Raw genomic sequence first — 24,505 nt, 5'->3', positions numbered from 1 at the left:
TGTAATCCCGTCACTATCAGTCTGCTGTAATCCCGTCGCTATCAGTCTGCTGTAATCCCGTCGCTATCAGTCTGCTGTAATCCCGTCGCTATCAGTCTGCTGTAATCCCGTCGCTATCAGTCTGCTGTAATCCCGTCGCTATCAGTCTGCTGTAATCCCGTCGCTATCAGTCTGCTGTAATCCCGTCGCTATCAGTCTGCTGTAATCCCGTCGCTATCAGTCTGCTGTAATCCCGTCGCTATCAGTCTGCTGTAATCCCGTAGCTATCAGTCTGCTGTAATCCCGTAGCTATCAGTCTGCTGTAATCCCGTAGCTATCAGTCTGCTGTAATCCCGTAGCTATCAGTCTGCTGTAATCCCGTAGCTATCAGTCTGCTGTAATCCTGTAGCTATCAGTCTGCTGTAACTCAGGATGAACTGACCGTCTTGGTTTATTATAAGGAGGTCAGGGCCCATATTCATAAAGTTTTTTTCGGAATATGAGCGCTGATCTAGGATCAGTTTATCAGAATGAGTAATATTACATGAACATGGGGTACCTGATCCTAGGTCAGCGCTCCTACTCTGAGTGGCTTTATGAATACAGGCCCAGGTTAATTTAGGTCAGGCTCAGTAACGTGACGCTAATCTTTCCTGTCAGTGTCTTGGCTCCTCTCAATATTCACATTGTTCTGAAGAATGTGTTGTTGGGGGAACACAGCTTCTACCTTCCTCACAGCTCGACACTATATTTCCATTAGAATATAATCTGCTGTAAAAATTGGTCTGTTCAGTTGGAATGAGATATTATGCGTCAGAAAGTAAGGATTTTTGACAATTCTGTGTGCTGAATGTTTTCATCACACCGACACCACTGTAGCAGACAGGTGGCTTTATGAGCAGGGCCCTGAACTGAACAGGAAAAACTCTGATACTCTGATAGGGCCCTGAGTTTTTCCTGGTGAGGTGTCTTGATTCATTTTTCTCAAGAGAGGTAGAGTACTGTCTGAACCCTCCTGGAGTATCAGCATCAAGACAGGTAGAGTACTGTCTGAACCCTCCTGGAGTATCAGCATCAAGACAGGTAGAGTACTGTCTGAACCCTCCTGGAGTACCACAGCAGCAACAGTTTTTTATGATGAGGACCTTGACCTGAGTGTTCGAGTAGGCCATTAGTCCAGTAGTCCAGTAGCCGAGTAGTCCAGTAGCCGAGAAGTCCAGTAGCCCAATAGCCAAGTAGCCCTGTAGCCGACTAGCTCGGTAGCTCGGTAGCCCGGTAGCCCAGTAGTCCAGTAGCCCAGTAGCTGAGTATGTTAATATCTGCTTTTTCTCTTCGTACCTCAGGGAGAATTGAGCTTTCCCATAGGGAGAATAGGGCTTTCCCATAAGGAGAATAGGGCTTTCCCATAGGGAGAATAGGGCTTTCCCATAAGGAGAATAGGGCTTTCCCGTAGGTAGAATAAGACTTTCCAGTTGTAAGAATAGGGCTTTCCCATAGGAAAGGGGGCCCTCAATCGCACTCCACACTGCCCTTTCCCACCTAGACAAAAGGAACACCAGAGGACTTTCTTTCCCATAGGGCTTTCCTGTAGGGAGAATAGGGCTTTCCTGTAGGGAGAAGAGGGCTTTCCTGTAGGGAGAATAGGGTGCCATTTGAGACTTATCCTCTGTCTGGCTGCTTGTCTCGTTTCCTGTTTTCTTCCTGTTTGCTTCCTGTCTGTACTGACCCTCCAGGTCTATTCAGTCTGGTAGAAGATTCTCTGACCTGTTTTGGAGGGGGGGTTTTCATGGAGAGGTATTTAGGACAGGGGGTAAAAAAAGTACAGGCTTTTCCAAATATAACGGGCAGTTATAATTTTAAACAAATGTTTCTGGAACGTACCGTGTGTGTATAGTGTAACCAACTAAAGGACCCTTTCTTCTGCAGTGGTTTCATAACAATACATTTGAGAAATCTATTATATTTTACTGGCTGGCCTATCTAGGGGAACGAGTCCAAAGTCGTTAAAAAAATGTAATATGATATTTCCATCGTTTTTTGGTTGATTTTTCCTCATACCGGTATCTCAGATTTTACACATGGAGACAGACTGGGGGGCCAGTACATAGTTGGGTTACTGGTATGTTGCCTGGTAACAGACTGGGGGACCAGTACATAGTTGGGTTACTGGTATGTTGCCTGGTAACAGACTGGGGGACCAGTACATAGTTGGGTTACTGGTATGTTGCCTGGTAACAGACTGGGGGACCAGTACATAGTTGGGTTACTGGTATGTTGCCTGGTAACAGACTGGGGGGCCAGTACATAGTTGGGTTACTGGTATGTTGCCTGGTAACAGACTGGGGGTCCAGTACATAGTTGGGTTACTGGTATGTTGGATGGAGACAGACTGAGGGGCCAGTACATAGTTAGGTTACTGGTATGTTGGATGGAGACAGACTGAGGGGCTAGTAGATAGTTGGGTTACTGGTATGTTGCCTGGTAACAGACTAGGGGACCAGTACATCGTTGGGTTACTGGTATGTTGCCTGGTAACAGACTAGGGGGCCAGTACATAGTTGGGTTACTGGTATGTTGGATGGAGACAGACTGAGGGGCCAGTACATACAGTGGGGGGGAAAAAGTATTTGATCCCCTGCTGATTTTGTACGTTTGCCCACTGACAAAGAAATGATCAGTCTATAATTTTAATGGTAGGTTTATTTGAACAGTGAGAGACAGAATAACAACAAAAAAATCCAGAAAAACGCATGTCAAAAATGTTATAAAATGATTTGCATTTTAATGAGGGAAATAAGTATTTGACCCCTTTGCAAAACATGACTTAGTACTTGGTGGCAAAACCCTTGTTGGCAATCACAGAGGTCAGACGTTTCTTGTAGTTGGCCACCAGGTTTGCACACATCTCAGGAGGGATTTTGTCCCACTCCTCTTTGCAGATCTTCTCCAAGTCATTAAGGTTTCAAGGCTGACGTTTGGCAACTCGAACCTTCAGCTCCCTCACAGATTTTCTATGGGATTAAGGTCTGGAGACTGGCTAGGCCACTCCAGGACCTTAATGTGCTTCTTCTTGAGCCACTCCTTTGTTGCCTTGGCCGTGTGTTTTGGGTCATTGTCATGCTGGAATACCCATCCACGACCCATTTTCAATGCCCTGGCTGAGGGAAGGAGGTACTCACCCAAGATTTGACGGTACATGGCCCCGTCCATCGTCCCTTTGATGCGGTGAAGTTGTCCTGTCCCCTTAGCAGAAAAACACCCCCAAAGCATAATGTTTCCACCTCCATGTTTGACGGTGGGGATGGTGTTCTTGGGGTCATAGGCAGCATTCCTCCTCCTCCAAACACGGCGAGTTGAGTTGATGCTAAAGAGCTCCATTTTTGTCTCATCTGACCACAACACTTTCACCCAGTTGTCCTCTGAATCATTCAGATGTTCATTTGCAAACGTCAGACAGACATGTAGTGTAGATGTTGTAACATTGCTGCGGGGACTTGCTTCCATTCGGCCACAAAAGCATTAGTGAGGTCAGGCACTGATGTTGGGGGATTAGGCCTGGCTGGCAGTCGGCGTTCCAGTTCATCCCAAAGGTGTTCGATGGGATTGAGGTCAGAGCTCTGTGCAGGCTGGTCAAGTTCTTCCACGCCAATCTCGACTAACTATTTCTGTATGGACCTTGCTTTGTGCACGGGACATTGTCACACTGAAACAGGAAAGGGCCTTCCCCAAACTGTTGCCACAAAGTTGGAAGCACAGAATGGTCTAGAATATCATTGTATGCTGTAGTGTTAAGATTTCCCTTCACTGGAACTAAGGGGCCTAGCCTGAACCATGAAAAACAGCCCCAGACCACTATTCCTCATCCACCAAACTTTACAGTTGGCACTATGCATTGGGGCAGGAATCGTTCTCCTGGAATCCGCCAAACCCAGATTTGTCTGCTGGACTACCAGATGGTGAAGCGTGATTCATCACTCCAGATAACGTGTTTCCTCTGTCCAATGGCGGCGAGCTTTACACCACTCCAGCCAATGCTTGGCATTATGTATGGTGATCTTAGGCTTGTGTGTGGCTGCTCAGCCATGGAAACCCATTTCATGATGCTCCCGACAAACAGCTTCTTCCAGAGGCAGATTGGAACTCGGTAGTAAGTGTGGTCTACCACTTTGCGGCTGAGCCGTTGTTGCTCCTAGATGTTTCCATAACAGCACTTACAGTTGACCGGACAACTCTAGCAGGGCAGAAATGTTACGAACTGACTTGTTGGAAAGGTGGTGTCCTATGATGGTGCCACGTTGAAAGTCACAGAGCTCTTCAGTAAAGCCATTCTACTGCCAATGTTTGTCTATGGAGATTGCATGGCTGTGTGCTCGATTTTTTTTATTTTTATACACCTGTCAGCAACGTGTGTGGCTGAAATAGCCAAATCCACAAATTTGAAGGGGTGTCCACATACTTCTGTATACAATAGTGTACATATTAATACTTGAAATATCTCTGCCATTGAAAGAGTAATGTAATATAGTATAATTTAATAGTATAGCGGTGTACTTAACAGAACTGTACTCTCCTGTTACCTGTGACATTACCCAGGAAGCACACCTTCCTGATTTCCTCTTAACCCTACCACATCTAGGCCACACTGTCTGGGATCAGGGCAGTTATATGTATTATCGTGTGTGTGTGTGTGCGTGGGCGTGTACGTGTACCTTACCTGTGTGAGTGTCTGTCTGCCTCACAAGTGTCTCTGTGTGATGTCATGTTGCTGCTTGCCATTGCAGAGCCCGTCTGAGAAAGAGAGCAGCTGAGAGAGAAGCCAGAGCCAAGGTTAATGTTTCTGCTGCTGCCAGGTATATCAGGAAACAACCCACTGTTCTCCTCCCACCCCCAGAGACTGGGTTTCTGGTCCGAGTTGCATCCTATTCCCTATGTAGTGTGCACTGTGGTCAAAAAGTAGTGCACTATGTAGGGAATAGGGTTCCATTTGGGACTCAGACCCTGGGTTTCTGACAGTGGGTTCCCTGTTGTGGTCGTTGCTTTAGTAGTTTTATAGAACATTAGTTTAGATGCTGTTTCTACCCAGCTGGCTTTAATTCGCTTGTTTACTCATTCTAGCACAAATATGTTGTTGTGTTCCACTAACTGCAAAAAAAAAAAAAAAACCTTCCTAGTCACAGAAATGCAACTCAATCAAAACATGACTGCAGATTGTTCTGAAATTTTAAACCACTACATTTTGTTTAAGATAAAAGGATTCTAAGGATGCACAGGAGGCTGCTGAAGGTAGGACGGCTCATAGTAACATCCGGAGCGGAGTACATGTAATGGTATCAAACGTATGGAAAACATGTGTTTGATGTGTTCAATACCATTCCATTTATTCCGTTCCAGCCATTACTATGAGCCCGTCCTCCCCAATTAAGGTGCCACCAGCCACCTGTGTCAGGAAGTCCTTTTGAAAGTAACATTTTATGTGACTGATGTCAATCTGCCCTCTGATGTTTAAGTCTGCATCTCTAGTTCAACATTTTGAACGGCAACTTTTTGACATTTCCTGTAAGCTTTTAGGAGTGGAACATAACACATCAATCACTTTATAGTCGTATAAAGTGTTGCATTGCTCAGTTAGCGTCTGCTGAATGGTGTGCTAAAGCTCATACTAATACACTTAATACTAAAACACATAATACTAAAACTCATACTAATACACTTAATACTAATACACTTAATACTAATACACATAATACTAATACACATAATACTAATACACATAATACTAATACACATAATACTAAAACACATGATACTAAAACACATGATACTAAAACACATAATACTAAAACACATAATACTAAAACACATAATACTAACACACATAATACTAACACACATAATACTAACACACATAATACTAACACACATAATACTAACACACATAATACTAACACACATAATACTAACACACATAATACTAACACACAATACTAATACATATACTACTAATACACATGATACTAAAACACATGATACTAAAACACATGATACTAAAACACATGATACTAAAACACATAATACTAAAACACATAATACTAAAACACATAATACTAAAACACATAATACTAAAACACATAATACTAACACACAATACTAATACATATACTACTAAAACACGTAATACTAAAACACGTAATAGTAAAACACGTAATACTAAAACACATAATACTAATACACATAATGTAACGTGTTTCTAACTTGGTTAACATTTTCTCCCATTGCATTTACAATCATCATCACCTTACAGCTCGTCATCATCATCATCACCTAACCAATGTTTACTTTGCAGGCTGCCACCTAAAGCTAATGTTAAACCAATCACCTCTGGGTTAAAGAAAAGGTAAACTGACTGGGGAAATCCTCTTCAATATCTCCTGTATAAAAGGGTTTCCGTTGTGTATCTGCTGACAGTTTGATTATTTTAAAGATTCATCTGGGCGTTGTGACCAGGGTGCATCTCAAATTAAACCCTATTCCATATACAGTGCACTCCTACTGATCTGAGCCCTATGGGGCCCTGGTTAAAAGTAGTCCACTACCCTATGAGGCCTGGTCAAAAGTAGTGCACTACCCTATGGGGCCTGGTCTAAAGTAGTGCACTACTCTATGGGCCCTGGTCAAAAGTAGTGCACTACCCTATGAGGCCTGGTCAAAAGTAGTGCACTACCCTATGGGCCCTGGTCAAAAGTAGTGCACTACCCTATTTGGCCTGGTCAAAAGTAGTGCACTACCCTATGAGGCCTGGTCAAAAGTAGTCCACTACCCTATGAGGCCTGGTCAAAAGTAGTGCACTACCCTATGAGGCCTGGTCAAAAGTAGTGCACTATATTGGGGATTGTGAACAGTATTGTGAACAGCACAGTCTATAAATCAGCCCAGGTCAGGGATATGAGGGAGCAATGAGGTCTGAGAAAAGTCTGAGTCCCTAATGGCAGCCTATTCCCTATATAGTGCACTACTGTTGACAGGAAAAAGGGTATAATTTGGGTTGCTGCATACTGTACTGTAGGGCCCAGATCAGTTCAACTCTAGCTGCTCTATGCTGTACTGTAGGGCCCAGTTCAGTTCAACTCTACCTGCTCTATACTGTACTGTAGGGCCCAGTTCAGTTCAACTCTACCTGCTCTATACTGTACTGTACTGTAGGGCCCAGTTCAGTTCAACTCTACCTGCTCTATACTGTACTGTACTGTAGGGCCCAGTTCAGTTCAACTCTACCTGCTCTATACTGTACTGTAGGGCCCAGATCAGTTCTACTCTACCTGCTCTATACTGTATTTACTCAGCAGAAAGCAACGTTACCTTGTGGTCAAATACACAAATATACAAAATGATAAATGACAAACATATACTTTCGTCATTGTACATTGTGCAATTGGCTGACGGTCAAACAGACTCTGTGTCTGGTGCAACAATCAAATTAAGAATTGAAAAGTTTAGTATCAGCAACAAAACATTGAGAATGATTGGATCAATAATACCATCATGCTTTAGGGTCAATACCATTTCAATTCCAGTCAATTCAGGAAGTACACAACAATTCCAATTCTCTGTAATACCTTTGAATGAGGAACATTTGGAATTGGAATTTGGTTTAATTTCTGATTTGACTTGTATTGAAATGGAATTGATCCCAACCCCCTTGATGCACACAGCCAACTTCCAGTCAGTCTTTTCTGTATCATCCCTCCTCCTTCTCTTCCTCCTCCTCCTCCTCCTTCTCTTCCTCCTCCTCCTTCTCTTCCTCCTCTCCCATCCTAATACTAATACACATAATACTAAAACACCAAAATACATAATACTAATACACATACTACTAATACACATAATACTTATACACATAATACTAAAACATCAAAATACATAATACTAATACACATAATACTAAAACACCAAAATACATAATACTAATACACATAATACTAAAATACATAACACTAATACATATAATACTAAAACACGTAATACTTAAACACATAATACTAATACACATAATACTAATACACATAATACTAAAACACATAATACTAAAACACATAATACTAAAACACATAATACTAATACACAGAATACTAAAACACATAATGTAACATGTGTTTCTAACTTGGTTAACATTTTCTCCCATTGCATTTACAATCATCATCACCTTACAGCTCGTCATCATCATCATCATCATCATCACCTAACCAATGTTTACTTTGCAGGCTGCCACCTAAAGCTAATGTTAAACCAATCACCTCTGGGTTAAAGAAAAGGTAAACTGACTGGGGAAATAAATCCATTTCCTCTTCAATATCTCCTGTATAAAAGGGTTTCCGTTGTGTATCTGCTGACAGTTTGATTATTTTACAGACTCATCTGGGCGTTGTGACCAGGGTGCATCTCAAATTAAACCTTATTCCCTATACAGTGCACTCTTACTGATCTGAGCACTATGGGGCCCTGGTCAAATGTAGTCCACTACTCTATGGGCCCTGGTCAAAAGTTGTGCACTACCCTATGTGCCCTGGTCAAAAGTTGTGCACTACCCTATGAGGCCTGGTCAAAAGTAGTGCACTACCCTATGAGGCCTGGTCAAAAGTAGTGCACTACCCTATGAGGCCTGGTCAAAAGTAGTGCACTACCCTATGAGGCCTAGTCAAAAGTAGTCCACTACCCTATGAGGCCTGGTCAAAAGTAGTGCACTATATTGGGGATAGGGACCCCTTTGATTCTGGGTATTGTATTGTGAACAGCACAGTCTATAAATCTGCCCAGGTCAGGGATATGTGGGAGCAATGAGGTCTGAGAAAAGGCTGAGTCCCAAATGGCAGCCTATTCCCTATATAGTGCACTACTGTTGACAGGGAAAAGGGTATAATTTGGGTTGCTGCATACTGTACTGTAGGGCCCAGATCAGTTCAACTCTACCTGCTCTGTACTGTACTGTAGGCCCAGTTCAACTCTACCTGTTCTATACTGTACTGTAGGGCCCAGTTCAGTTCAACTCTACCTGCTCTGTACTGTACTGTAGGGCCCAGTTCAGTTCAACTCTACCTGCTCTATACAGTACTGTAGGGCCCAGATCAGTTCAACTCTACCTGCTCTATACTGTACTGTACTGTAGGGCCCAGTTCAGTTCAACTCTACCTGCTCTATACTGTACTATAGGGCCCAGTTCAGTTCAACTCTACCTGATCTGTACTATAGGGCACAGATCAGTTCAACTCTACCTGCTCTATACTGTACTGTAGGGCCCAGTTCAGTTCTACTCTACCTGCTCTATACTGTACTGTACTGTAGGGCCCAGTTCAGTTCTACTCCACCTGCTCTATACTGTACTGTACTGTAGGGCCCAGATCAGTTCTACTCCACCTGCTTTATACTGTACTGTACTGTAGGGCCCAGTTCAGTTCAACTCTACCTGCTCTATACTGTACTGTAGGGCACAGATCAGTTCTACTCCACCTGCTCTATACTGTACTGTATTGTAGGGCCCAGTTCAGTTCTACTCCACCTGCTCTGTACTGTAGGGCCCAGTTCAGTTCTACTCCACCTGCTCTATACTGTACTGTAGGGCCCAGTTCAGTTCTACTCCACCTGCTCTGTACTGTACTGTAGGGCCCAGTTCAGTTCTACTCCACCTGCTCTGTACTGTAGGGCCCAGTTCAGTTCTACTCCACCTGCTCTATACTGTACTGTAGGGCCCAGTTCAGTTCAACTCTACCTGCTCTGTACTGTACTGTAGGGCCCAGTTCAGTTCTACTCTACCTGCTCTATACTGTACTGTACTGTAGGGCCCAGTTCAGTTCTACTCCACCTGCTCTATACTGTACTGTAGGGCCCAGATCAGTTCTACTCCACCTGCTCTATACTGTACTGTAGGGCCCAGATCAGTTCTACTCCACCTGCTCTATACTGTACTGTAGGGCCCAGTTCAGTTCAACTCTACCTGCTCTATACTGTATTTACTCAGCAGAAAGCAACGTTACCTTGTGGTCAAATACACAAATGTACAAAATGATAAATGATAAACATGTACTTTCGTCATTGTACATTGTGCAATTGGCTGACGGTCAAACAGACACTTGTGTCTGGTGCAACAATCAAATGAAGAATTGAAAAGTTTAGCATCAGCAACAAAACATTTAGAATGATAGGATCAATAATACCCATCATGCTTTAGGTTCAATACCATTTCAATTCCAGTCAATTCAGGAAGTACACAACAATTCCAATTCTCTGTAATACCTTTGAATGAGGAACATTTGGAATTGGAATTTGGTTTAATTTCTGATTTGACTTGTATTGAAATGGAAGTGATCCCAACCCCCTTGATGCACACAGCCAACTTCCAGTCAGTCTTTTCTGTATCATCCCTCCTCCTTCTCTTCCTCCTCCTTCTCCTCCTCCTCCTCCTCCTTCTCTTCCTCCTCTTCCTTCTCCTCCTCCTCTTTCTCCTCCACCTCCTCCTCCTCCTTCTCTTCCTCCTCTTCCTTCTCCTCCTCCTCTTTCTCCTCCACCTCCTCCTCCTCCTTCTCTTCCTCCTCTTCCTTCTACTCCTCTTTCTCCTCCTTCTCCTCCTCTTTCTCCTTCTCCTCTTCCTCCTCCTCCCTTCTCCTCCTCCTCCTCTTTCTCCTTTTCCTTCTCCTTTTCCTCTTCCTCCTCCTCCCTCATCCTCTTCCTCCTCCCTCCTCCTCCTCCTCTTCCTCCTCCTTCTCTTCCTCCTCCTTCTCTTCCTCCTCCTTTTCTTCCTCCTCCTTTTCTTCCTCCTCCTTCTCTTCCTCCTCCCTCATCCTCCTCGCTCATCCTCCTCGCTCATCCTCTTCCTCTTCCTCCTCCCTCCTCTTCCTCTTCCTCTTCCTCCTCCCTCATCCTCCTCCCTCATCCTCCTCCCTCATCCTCCTCCCTCATCCTCTTCCTCTTCCTCCTCCTCCTCCTCCTCCTCTCCCATTCAAACCCCTCCAGACTGAACACAGAGCGTCAGAAGCACCAGTACCGCCTCCACTCTGTGGCATGCGTTGGCACTGAGGTCCACCTGGCAGCCTGCCCCCTGGAGTCCAACAAGGGTAATTATGAAGGGAGAATGGACTCTCAGAATGATGTAAAGATATAGAACGTAGGTCATAAACAGGCACCGTGATCAGACCAGAATTATGTTGAATATATTCACTGTGCATATTTCTGAGTTATATTCTGTGTATTTACATATTTCTGAGTCTACTCTGACTCCGTAGGTAATGCCACAGGGTCGTGTGATGGTGGCATGCCAGCCGTGGTCAGCTGTGTACCCGGACCCCAGTACGTACAGAACAACGGACTGAAGAAGAAGCAGCTCAAAACTACGGTAATTAGTAGTGGTAATGTCCTGTCTGTCTGTCTGTCTGTCTGTCTGTCTGTCTGTCTGTCTGTCTGTCTGTCTGTCTGTCTGTCTGTCTGTCTGTCTGTCTGTCTGTCTGTCTGTCTGTCTGTCTGTCTGTCTGTCTGTCTGTCTGTCTGTCTGTCTGTTTCTCACTAGCATTGCATAGACTTGAAGTTGGCAAATTCATGCTTCACCTACAGTTTGTTAATCTGGTCAGTTTGGTGTTCCTGTCCTGTGTTGACTTTGTCTGTAGAACGCAGTGAGTTAACTGTTTCCTGTCTGTAGAACGCAGTGAGTTAACTATATCCTGTCTGTAGAACACAGTGAGTTAACTGTATCCTGTCTGTAGTACACAGTGAGTTAACTGTCTGTAGAACGCAGTGAGTTAACTGTCTCCTGTCTGTTGAACGCAGTGAGTTAACTGTTTCCTGTCTGTAGAACACAGTGAGTTAACTGTATCCTGTCTGTAGTACACAGTGAGTTAACTGTCTGTAGAACGCAGTGAGTTAACTGTCTCCTGTCTGTAGAACGCAGTGAGTTAACTGTATCCTGTCTGTAGAACACAGTGAGTTAATCCTCTCCTCTCCCATCAGAGCACGGTGAGGCTGAAGGGAGGTGCCAAGCTGGGTGAGGGCAGAGTGGAGGTACTGAAGAACAATGAGTGGGGCACGGTGTGTGATGACCGTTGGACCCTGCTGTCAGCCAGCGTGGTGTGCAGGGAGCTGGGCTTCGGATCCGCCAAGGAGGCCCTGACTGGGGCTCGCATGGGAGAAGGTGAGGACCGACTGAGCACTGTGGTTTAACCTTATATAGGTCAATGGATACTTGGTGTAGTGGTTACACTCCCAGAACGGTCACATATACGACTCCGAACCGAAGACCGGGGTTCAATCCCTTTGTCCACTTCCCACTGTTTCTCTTCCAATCTCTCCCTTTGATTTCCAACTTGTCTCTATAAAGTGTTAAACCACCTAAAGAATGTGTAAATACAGTACCTTCGGGAAAGCATTGAGACCCCATTACTTTTTCCACATTTTGTTACGTTACAGCCTTACTCTAAAATGTATTCAATTGTTTTTTTTCCCTCATCATTCTACACACAATACCCCATAATGACATCACAATACCCCATAATGACGAACAAAAACAGGTTTTCAGATCCTCTCAAGCTCTGTCAGGTTGGATGGGGAGCGTTGCTGCACAGCTATTTTCAGGTCTCTCCAGAGATTCAGAGCCCGGATTCAAGTCTAGCCTCTGGCTGGGTCACTCACCTGGTCAGTCTATTTCATGGAAAGAGCAGGTGTTCTTAATGTTTTGTATACTCGGTGTATACACAGTACCAGTCAAAAGTTTGGACACACCTACTCATTCAAGAGTTTTTCTTCATTTTTCCTAGTTTTTACATTGTAGAATAATAGTGAAGACATCAAAACTACGAAATAACACATATGGAATCATGTAGTAACCAAAAAAGTGTTAAACAAATCAAAATATATTTTAGATGTTAGATTCTTCAAAGTAGCCTTGATGACAGCTTTGCACACTCTTGGCATTCTCTCAACCAGCTTCACCTGGAATGCTTTTCCGACAGTCTTGAAGTAGTTCCCACATATGCTGAGCACTTGTTGACTGCTTTTCCTTCACTCTGCGGTCCAACTCAAACCCAAAACATCTCAATTGGGCTGAGGTTGGGTGATTGTGGAGGCCAGGTCTGATGCAGCACTCCATCCCTCTTCTTCTTGGTCAAATAGCCCTTACACAGCCTGGAGGTGTATTTTGGGACATTGTCCTGTTGAAAAACAAATGATAGTCCCACTAAGCGCAAACCAGGTGGGATGGCGTATCGCTGCAGAATGCTGTGGTAGCCATGCTGGTGAGGTTTTCCTTGAATTCTAAATAAATCCCCGACAGTGTCACAAGCAAAGCACCTCCACACCATCACACCTCCTCCATGCTTCACGGTGGGAACCACACATGTGGAGATCATCAATTCACCTACTCTGCGTCTCACAAAGACACGGCGGTTGGAACCAAAAATCTCAAATTTGGACTACCTCATCCCCATACTGTATTTATTTATTTAACTTGCTCCTTTGCACCCCAGTATCTCTACTTGTACATTCATCTTCTGCACATCTACCATTCCGGTGTTTAATTGCTATATTGTAATTACTTCGCCACCATGGCCTATTTATTGCCTTACCTCCCTTATCCTACCTCATTTGCACTCACTGTATATAGACTTTTTGTTTTCTTTTGTTCTACTGTATTTTATTCCATGTGTAACTCTGTGTTGTATGTGTCAAATTGCTATTTTTTATAAAAAAAATTATTTAACCTTTATTTAACTAGGCAAGTCAGTTAAGAATAATTTCTTATTTTAAATGACGGTCTAGGAACAATGGGTTAACTGCCTTGTTCAGGGGCAGAACGACAGATTTGTACCTTGTCAGCTCGGGGATTCAAACTTGCAACCTTTTGGTTACTAGTCCAACGCTCTACCCACTAGGCTACCTGCCGCTATACTTTATCTTGGCCAGGTCGCAGTTGTAAATGAGAACTTGTTCTCAACTAGCCTACCTGGTTAAATAAAGGTGAAATAAAAATACAAATAAAATAAAAAATGTCCTGGGATTTACTATGGTCTTCTATGTAAATGTAACCCCTTACAGTATTATAGACACTATGTCCTGGGACTTACTATGGTCTATGTAGAAGAACCCCTTACAGTATTATAGACACTGTGTCCTGGGATTTACTATGTAGAAGAACCCCTTACAGTATTATAGACACTATGTCCTGGGAGTTACTATGATCTATGTCGAAGAACCCCTTACAGTATTATAGACACTATGACCTGGGATTTACTATGGTCTTCTATGTAGAAGAACCCCTTACAGTATTATAGACACTATGTCCTGGGATTTACTATGGTCTATGTAGAAGAACCCCTTACAGTATTATAGACACTATGTCCTGGGATTTACTATGGACTTCTATGAAGAAGAACCCCTTACAGTATTATAGACACTATGACCTGGGATTTACTATGGTCTATGTAGAAGAACCCCTTACAGTATTATAGACACTATGTCCTGGGATTTACTATGTAGAAGAACCCCTTGCAGTATTATAGACACTATGACCTGGGATTTACTATGGTCTTCTATGTAGAAGTACCCCTTACAGTATTATAGACACTATGTCCTGGGATTTACTATGTAGAATAACCCCTTACAGTATTATAGACACTATGACCTGGGATTTTCTATGGTCTATGTAGAAGAACCCCTTACAGTGTTATAGACACTGTCCTGGGATTTACTATGTAGAAGAACCCCTTACAGTATTATAGACACTATGACCTGGGATTTACTATGATCTATGTAGAAGAACCCCTTACAGTATTATAGACACTATGACCTGGGATTTACTATGGTCTTCTATGTAGAAGAACCCCTTACAGTATTATAGACACTATGTCCTGGGATTTACTATGGTCTATGTAGAAGAACCCCTTACAGTATTATAGACACTATGACCTGGGATTTACTATGATCTATGTAGAAGAACCCCTTACAGTATTATAGACACTATGACCTGGGATTTACTATGGTCTTCTATGTAGAAGAACCCCTTACAGTATTATAGACACTATGTCCTGGGATTTACTATGGTCTTCTATGAAGAAGAACCCCTTACAGTATTATAGACACTATGACCTGGGATTTACTATGGTCTATGTAGAAGAACCACTTACAGTATTATAGACACTATGTCCTGGGATTTACTATGGTCTATGTAGAAGAACCCCTTACAGTATTATAGACACTATGTACTGGGATTTCCTATGTAGAAGAACCCCTTACAGTATTATAGACACTATGACCTGGGATTTACTATGTAGAAGAACCTCTTACAGTATTATAGACACTATGATCTGGGATTTACTATGTAGAAGAACCCCTTACAGTATTATAGACACTATGTACTGGGATTTACTATGGTCTATGTAGAAGAACCCCTTACAGTATTATAGACACTATGTCCTGGGATTTACTATGGTCTTCTATGAAGAAGAACCCCTTACAGTATTATAGACACTATGTCCTGGGATTTACTATGGTCTTCTATGTAGAAGAATCCCTTACAGTATTATAGACACTATGGCCTGGGATTTACTATGATCTATGTAGAAGAACCCCTTACAGTATTATCGACACTATGTCTTGGGATTTACTATGATCTATGTAGAAGAACCCCTTACAGTATTATAGACACTATGTCCTGGGATTTACTATGGTCTTCTATGTAGAAGAACCCCTTACAGTATTATAGACACTATGTCCTGGGATTTACTATGTAGAAGAACCCCTTACAGTATTATAGACACTATGACCTGGGATTTACTATGGTCTATGTAGAAGAACCCCTTAAAGCATTATAGACACTATGTCCTGGGATTTACTATGTAGAAGAACCCCTTAAAGTATTATATACACTATGTCCTGGGATTTACTATGTAGAAGAACCCCTTACGGTATTATATACACTGTGTCCTGGGATTTACTATGTAGAAGAACCCCTTACAGTATTATAGACACTATGTACTGGGATTTACTATGGTCTTCTATGTAGAAGAACCCCTTACAGTATTATAGACACTATGTCCTGGGATTTACTATGTAGAAGAACCCCTTACGGTATTATATACACTGTGTCCTGGGATTTACTATGTAGAAGAACCCCTTACAGTATTACAGACACTATGTACTGGGATTTACTATGGTCTATGTAGAAGAACCCCTTACAGTATTATAGACACTATGTCCTGGGATTTACTATGGTCTTCTATGTAGAAGAACCCCTTACAGTATTATAGACACTATGGCCTGGGATTTACTATGATCTATGTAGAAGAACCCCTTACAGTATTATAGACACTATGACCTGGGATTTACTATGGTCTTCTATGTAGAAGAACCGTATACAGTATTATAGACAGTATGTCCTGGGATTTACTATGGTCTTCTATGTAGAAGAACCCCTTACAGTATTATAGACACTATGACCTGGGATTTACTATGATCTATGTAGAAGAACCCCTTACAGTATTATAGACACTATGTCCTGGAATTTACTATTGTCTATGTAGAAGAACCCCTTACAGTATTATAGACACTATGTCCTGGGATTTACTATGGTCTTCTATGAAGAAGAACCCCTTACAGTATTATAGACACTATGACCTGGGATTTACTATGGTCTATGTAGAAGAACCACTTACAGTATTATAGAAACTATGTCCTGGGATTTACTATGTAGAAGAACCCCTTGCAGTATTATAGAAACTATGACCTGGGATTTACTATGGTCTTCTATGTAGAAGAACCCCTTACAGTATTATAGACACTATGTCCTGGGATTTACTATGTAGAAGAACCCCTTACAGTATTATAGACACTATGACCTGGGATTTACTATGGTCTATGTAGAAGAACCCCTTAAAGCATTATAGACACTATGTCCTGGGATTTACTATGTAGAAGAACCCCTTAAAGTATTATATACACTATGTCCTGGGATTTACTATGTAGAAGAACCCCTTACGGTATTATATACACTGTGTCCTGGGATTTACTATGTAGAAGAACCCCTTACAGTATTATAGACACTATGTACTGGGATTTACTATGTAGAAGAACCCCTTACAGTATTATAGACACTATGTACTGGGATTTACTATGGTCTTCTATGTAGAAGAACCCCTTACAGTATTATAGACACTATGTCCTGGGATTTACTATGGACTTCTATGAAGAAGAACCCCTTACAGTATTATAGACACTATGACCTGGGATTTACTATGGTCTATGTAGAAGAACCCCTTACAGTATTATAGACACTATGTCCTGGGATTTACTATGTAGAAGAACCCCTTGCAGTATTATAGACACTATGACCTGGGATTTACTATGGTCTTCTATGTAGAAGTACCCCTTACAGTATTATAGACACTATGTCCTGGGATTTACTATGTAGAATAACCCCTTACAGTATTATAGACACTATGACCTGGGATTTTCTATGGTCTATGTAGAAGAACCCCTTACAGTGTTATAGACACTGTCCTGGGATTTACTATGTAGAAGAACCCCTTACAGTATTATAGACACTATGACCTGGGATTTACTATGATCTATGTAGAAGAACCCCTTACAGTATTATAGACACTATGACCTGGGATTTACTATGGTCTTCTATGTAGAAGAACCCCTTACAGTATTATAGACACTATGTCCTGGGATTTACTATGGTCTATGTAGAAGAACCCCTTACAGTATTATAGACACTATGACCTGGGATTTACTATGATCTATGTAGAAGAACCCCTTACAGTATTATAGACACTATGACCTGGGATTTACTATGGTCTTCTATGTAGAAGAACCCCTTACAGTATTATAGACACTATGTCCTGGGATTTACTATGGTCTTCTATGAAGAAGAACCCCTTACAGTATTATAGACACTATGACCTGGGATTTACTATGGTCTATGTAGAAGAACCACTTACAGTATTATAGACACTATGTCCTGGGATTTACTATGGTCTATGTAGAAGAACCCCTTACAGTATTATAGACACTATGTACTGGGATTTCCTATGTAGAAGAACCCCTTACAGTATTATAGACACTATGACCTGGGATTTACTATGTAGAAGAACCTCTTACAGTATTATAGACACTATGATCTGGGATTTACTATGTAGAAGAACCCCTTACAGTATTATAGACACTATGTACTGGGATTTACTATGGTCTATGTAGAAGAACCCCTTACAGTATTATAGACACTATGTCCTGGGATTTACTATGGTCTTCTATGAAGAAGAACCCCTTACAGTATTATAGACACTATGTCCTGGGATTTACTATGGTCTTCTATGTAGAAGAATCCCTTACAGTATTATAGACACTATGGCCTGGGATTTACTATGATCTATGTAGAAGAACCCCTTACAGTATTATCGACACTATGTCTTGGGATTTACTATGATCTATGTAGAAGAACCCCTTACAGTATTATAGACACTATGTCCTGGGATTTACTATGGTCTTCTATGTAGAAGAACCCCTTACAGTATTATAGACACTATGTCCTGGGATTTACTATGTAGAAGAACCCCTTACAGTATTATAGACACTATGACCTGGGATTTACTATGGTCTATGTAGAAGAACCCCTTAAAGCATTATAGACACTATGTCCTGGGATTTACTATGTAGAAGAACCCCTTAAAGTATTATATACACTATGTCCTGGGATTTACTATGTAGAAGAACCCCTTACGGTATTATATACACTGTGTCCTGGGATTTACTATGTAGAAGAACCCCTTACAGTATTATAGACACTATGTACTGGGATTTACTATGGTCTTCTATGTAGAAGAACCCCTTACAGTATTATAGACACTATGTCCTGGGATTTACTATGTAGAAGAACCCCTTACGGTATTATATACACTGTGTCCTGGGATTTACTATGTAGAAGAACCCCTTACAGTATTACAGACACTATGTACTGGGATTTACTATGGTCTATGTAGAAAAACCCCTTACAGTATTATAGACACTATGTCCTGGGATTTACTATGGTCTTCTATGTAGAAGAACCCCTTACAGTATTATAGACACTATGGCCTGGGATTTACTATGATCTATGTAGAAGAACCCCTTACAGTATTATAGACACTATGACCTGGGATTTACTATGGTCTTCTATGTAGAAGAACCGTATACAGTATTATAGACAGTATGTCCTGGGATTTACTATGGTCTTCTATGTAGAAGAACCCCTTACAGTATTATAGACACTATGACCTGGGATTTACTATGATCTATGTAGAAGAACCCCTTACAGTATTATAGACACTATGTCCTGGGATTTACTATTGTCTATGTAGAAGAACCCCTTACAGTATTATAGACACTATGTCCTGGGATTTACTATGGTCTTCTATGAAGAAGAACCCCTTACAGTATTATAGACACTATGACCTGGGATTTACTATGGTCTATGTAGAAGAACCACTTACAGTATTATAGAAACTATGTCCTGGGATTTACTATGTAGAAGAACCCCTTGCAGTATTATAGAAACTATGACCTGGGATTTACTATGGTCTTCTATGTAGAAGAACCCCGTACAGTATTATAGACACTATGTCCTGGGATTTACTATGTAGAAGAACCCCTTACAGTATTATAGACACTATGACCTGGGATTTACTATGGTCTATGTAGAAGAACCCCTTAAAGCATTATAGACACTATGTCCTGGGATTTACTATGTAGAAGAACCCCTTAAAGTATTATATACACTATGTCCTGGGATTTACTATGTAGAAGAACCCCTTACGGTATTATATACACTGTGTCCTGGGATTTACTATGTAGAAGAACCCCTTACAGTATTATAGACACTATGTACTGGGATTTACTATGTAGAAGAACCCCTTACAGTATTATAGACACTATGTACTGGGATTTACTATGGTCTTCTATGTAGAAGAACCCCTTACAGTATTATAGACACTATGTCCTGGGATTTACTATGGACTTCTATGAAGAAGAACCCCTTACAGTATTATAGACACTATGACCTGGGATTTACTATGGTCTATGTAGAAGAACCCCTTACAGTGTTATAGACACTGTCCTGGGATTTACTATGTAGAAGAACCCCTTACAGTATTATAGACACTATGACCTGGGATTTACTATGATCTATGTAGAAGAACCCCTTACAGTATTATAGACACTATGACCTGGGATTTACTATGGTCTTCTATGTAGAAGAACCCCTTACAGTATTATAGACACTATGTCCTGGGATTTACTATGGTCTATGTAGAAGAACCCCTTACAGTATTATAGACACTATGACCTGGGATTTACTATGATCTATGTAGAAGAACCCCTTACAGTATTATAGACACTATGACCTGGGATTTACTATGGTCTTCTATGTAGAAGAACCCCTTACAGTATTATAGACACTATGTCCTGGGATTTACTATGGTCTTCTATGAAGAAGAACCCCTTACAGTATTATAGACACTATGACCTGGGATTTACTATGGTCTATGTAGAAGAACCACTTACAGTATTATAGACACTATGTCCTGGGATTTACTATGGTCTATGTAGAAGAACCCCTTACAGTATTATAGACACTATGTACTGGGATTTCCTTTGTAGAAGAACCCCTTACAGTATTATAGACACTATGACCTGGGATTTACTATGTAGAAGAACCTCTTACAGTATTATAGACACTATGATCTGGGATTTACTATGTAGAAGAACCCCTTACAGTATTATAGACACTATGTACTGGGATTTACTATGGTCTATGTAGAAGAACCCCTTACAGTATTATAGACACTATGTCCTGGGATTTACTATGGTCTTCTATGAAGAAGAACCCCTTACAGTATTATAGACACTATGTCCTGGGATTTACTATGGTCTTCTATGTAGAAGAATCCCTTACAGTATTATAGACACTATGGCCTGGGATTTACTATGATCTATGTAGAAGAACCCCTTACAGTATTATCGACACTATGTCTTGGGATTTACTATGATCTATGTAGAAGAACCCCTTACAGTATTATAGACACTATGTCCTGGGATTTACTATGGTCTTCTATGTAGAAGAACCCCTTACAGTATTATAGACACTATGTCCTGGGATTTACTATGTAGAAGAACCCCTTACAGTATTATAGACACTATGACCTGGGATTTACTATGGTCTATGTAGAAGAACCCCTTAAAGCATTATAGACACTATGTCCTGGGATTTACTATGTAGAAGAACCCCTTAAAGTATTATATACACTATGTCCTGGGATTTACTATGTAGAAGAACCCCTTACGGTATTATATACACTGTGTCCTGGGATTTACTATGTAGAAGAACCCCTTACAGTATTATAGACACTATGTACTGGGATTTACTATGGTCTTCTATGTAGAAGAACCCCTTACAGTATTATAGACACTATGTCCTGGGATTTACTATGTAGAAGAACCCCTTACGGTATTATATACACTGTGTCCTGGGATTTACTATGTAGAAGAACCCCTTACAGTATTACAGACACTATGTACTGGGATTTACTATGGTCTATGTAGAAGAACCCCTTACAGTATTATAGACACTATGTCCTGGGATTTACTATGGTCTTCTATGTAGAAGAACCCCTTACAGTATTATAGACACTATGGCCTGGGATTTACTATGATCTATGTAGAAGAACCCCTTACAGTATTATAGACACTATGACCTGGGATTTACTATGGTCTTCTATGTAGAAGAACCGTATACAGTATTATAGACAGTATGTCCTGGGATTTACTATGGTCTTCTATGTAGAAGAACCCCTTACAGTATTATAGACACTATGACCTGGGATTTACTATGATCTATGTAGAAGAACCCCTTACAGTATTATAGACACTATGTCCTGGGATTTACTATTGTCTATGTAGAAGAACCCCTTACAGTATTATAGACACTATGTCCTGGGATTTACTATGGTCTTCTATGAAGAAGAACCCCTTACAGTATTATAGACACTATGACCTGGGATTTACTATGGTCTATGTAGAAGAACCACTTACAGTATTATAGAAACTATGTCCTGGGATTTACTATGTAGAAGAACCCCTTGCAGTATTATAGAAACTATGACCTGGGATTTACTATGGTCTTCTATGTAGAAGAACCCCTTACAGTATTATAGACACTATGTACTGGGATTTACTATGGTCTTCTATGTAGAAGAACCCCTTACAGTATTATAGACACTATGTACTGGGATTTACTATGGTCTTCTATTTAGAAGAACCCCTTACAGTATTATAGACACTATGTCCTGGGATTTACTATGGACTTCTATGAAGAAGAACCCCTTACAGTATTATAGACACTATGACCTGGGATTTACTATGGTCTATGTAGAAGAACCCCTTACAGTATTATAGACACTATGTCCTGGGATTTACTATGTAGAAGAACCCCTTGCAGTATTATAGACACTATGACCTGGGATTTACTATGGTCTTCTATGTAGAAGTACCCCTTACAGTATTATAGACACTATGTCCTGGGATTTACTATGTAGAATAACCCCTTACAGTATTATAGACACTATGACCTGGGATTTTCTATGGTCTATGTAGAAGAACCCCTTAGAGTGTTATAGACACTGTCCTGGGATTTACTATGTAGAAGAACCCCTTACAGTATTATAGACACTATGACCTGGGATTTACTATGATCTATGTAGAAGAACCCCTTACAGTATTATAGACACTATGACCTGGGATTTACTATGGTCTTCTATGTAGAAGAACCCCTTACAGTATTATAGACACTATGTCCTGGGATTTACTATGGTCTATGTAGAAGAACCCCTTACAGTATTATAGACACTATGACCTGGGATTTACTATGATCTATGTAAAAGAACCCCTTACAGTATTATAGACACTATGACCTGGGATTTACTATGGTCTTCTATGTAGAAGAACCCCTTACAGTATTATAGACACTATGTCCTGGGATTTACTATGGTCTTCTATGAAGAAGAACCCCTTACAGTATTATAGACACTATGACCTGGGATTTACTATGGTCTATGTAGAAGAACCACTTACAGTATTATAGACACTATGTCCTGGGATTTACTATGGTCTATGTAGAAGAACCCCTTACAGTATTATAGACACTATGTACTGGGATTTCCTTTGTAGAAGAACCCCTTACAGTATTATAGACACTATGACCTGGGATTTACTATGTAGAAGAACCTCTTACAGTATTATAGACACTATGATCTGGGATTTACTATGTAGAAGAACCCCTTACAGTATTATAGACACTATGTACTGGGATTTACTATGGTCTATGTAGAAGAACCCCTTACAGTATTATAGACACTATGTCCTGGGATTTACTATGGTCTTCTATGTAGAAGAATCCCTTACAGTATTATAGACACTATGGCCTGGGATTTACTATGATCTATGTAGAAGAACCCCTTACAGTATTATCGACACTATGTCTTGGGATTTACTATGATCTATGTAGAAGAACCCCTTACAGTATTATAGACACTATGTCCTGGGATTTACTATGGTCTTCTATGTAGAAGAACCCCTCACAGTATTATAGACACTATGTCCTGGGATTTACTATGTAGAAGAACCCCTTACAGTATTATAGACACTATGACCTGGGATTTACTATGGTCTATGTAGAAGAACCCCTTACAGTATTATAGACACTATGTCCTGGGATTTACTATGGTCTTCTATGTAGAAGAACCCCTTACAGTATTATAGACACTATGGCCTGGGATTTACTATGATCTATGTAGAAGAACCCCTTACAGTATTATAGACACTATGACCTGGGATTTACTATGGTCTATGTAGAAGAACCCCTCACAGTATTATAGACACTATGTCCTGGGATTTACTATGTAGAAGAACCCCTTACAGTATTATAGACACTATGACCTGGGATTTACTATGGTCTATGTAGAAGAACCCCTTAAAGCATTATAGACACTATGTCCTGGGATTTACTATGTAGAAGAACCCCTTAAAGTATTATATACACTATGTCCTGGGATTTACTATGTAGAAGAACCCCTTACGGTATTATATACACTGTGTCCTGGGATTTACTATGTAGAAGAACCCCTTACAGTATTATAGACACTATGTACTGGGATTTACTATGGTCTTCTATGTAGAAGAACCCCTTACAGTATTATAGACACTATGTCCTGGGATTTACTATGTAGAAGAACCCCTTACGGTATTATATACACTGTGTCCTGGGATTTACTATGTAGAAGAACCCCTTACAGTATTACAGACACTATGTACTGGGATTTACTATGGTCTATGTAGAAGAACCCCTTACAGTATTATAGACACTATGTCCTGGGATTTACTATGGTCTTCTATGTAGAATAACCCCTTACAGTATTATAGACACTATGGCCTGGGATTTACTATGATCTATGTAGAAGAACCCCTT

General features: G+C 40.9%; 1 protein-coding gene across 8 annotated transcripts in view; it reads left to right on the top strand.

The window, feature by feature from the left end:
• The window catches only part of loxl3b (lysyl oxidase-like 3b), a 163,615-nt gene that overhangs the window by 29,064 nt on the left and 110,046 nt on the right, over positions 1 to 24,505 (top strand). For 5 of the 8 annotated variants that reach the window (XM_014211698.3, XM_014211695.3, XM_014211696.3 and 2 more), the window contains exons 5-10: positions 4,761 to 4,829; positions 6,323 to 6,373; positions 8,238 to 8,288; positions 10,981 to 11,081; positions 11,250 to 11,359; positions 11,968 to 12,148. In XM_014211698.3, coding sequence (XP_014067173.1) covers positions 4,761 to 4,829; positions 6,323 to 6,373; positions 8,238 to 8,288; positions 10,981 to 11,081; positions 11,250 to 11,359; positions 11,968 to 12,148 — 563 coding nt within the window. The remainder of the gene's footprint in view (positions 1 to 4,760; positions 4,830 to 6,322; positions 6,374 to 8,237; positions 8,289 to 10,980; positions 11,082 to 11,249; positions 11,360 to 11,967; positions 12,149 to 24,505) is intronic. The other 3 variants (XM_014211699.3, XM_014211697.3, XM_014211694.3) reach the window with 1 other exon arrangement.

The sequence above is a fragment of the Salmo salar genome, chromosome 09, assembly GCF_965601325.2.
Source record: "Salmo salar chromosome 09, fSalSal1, whole genome shotgun sequence".
NCBI lineage: Eukaryota > Metazoa > Chordata > Actinopteri > Salmoniformes > Salmonidae > Salmo > Salmo salar.
The sequence above is the reverse complement of the archived record's forward strand: the minus strand, read 5'-3'. Positions and strand labels throughout refer to the sequence as shown.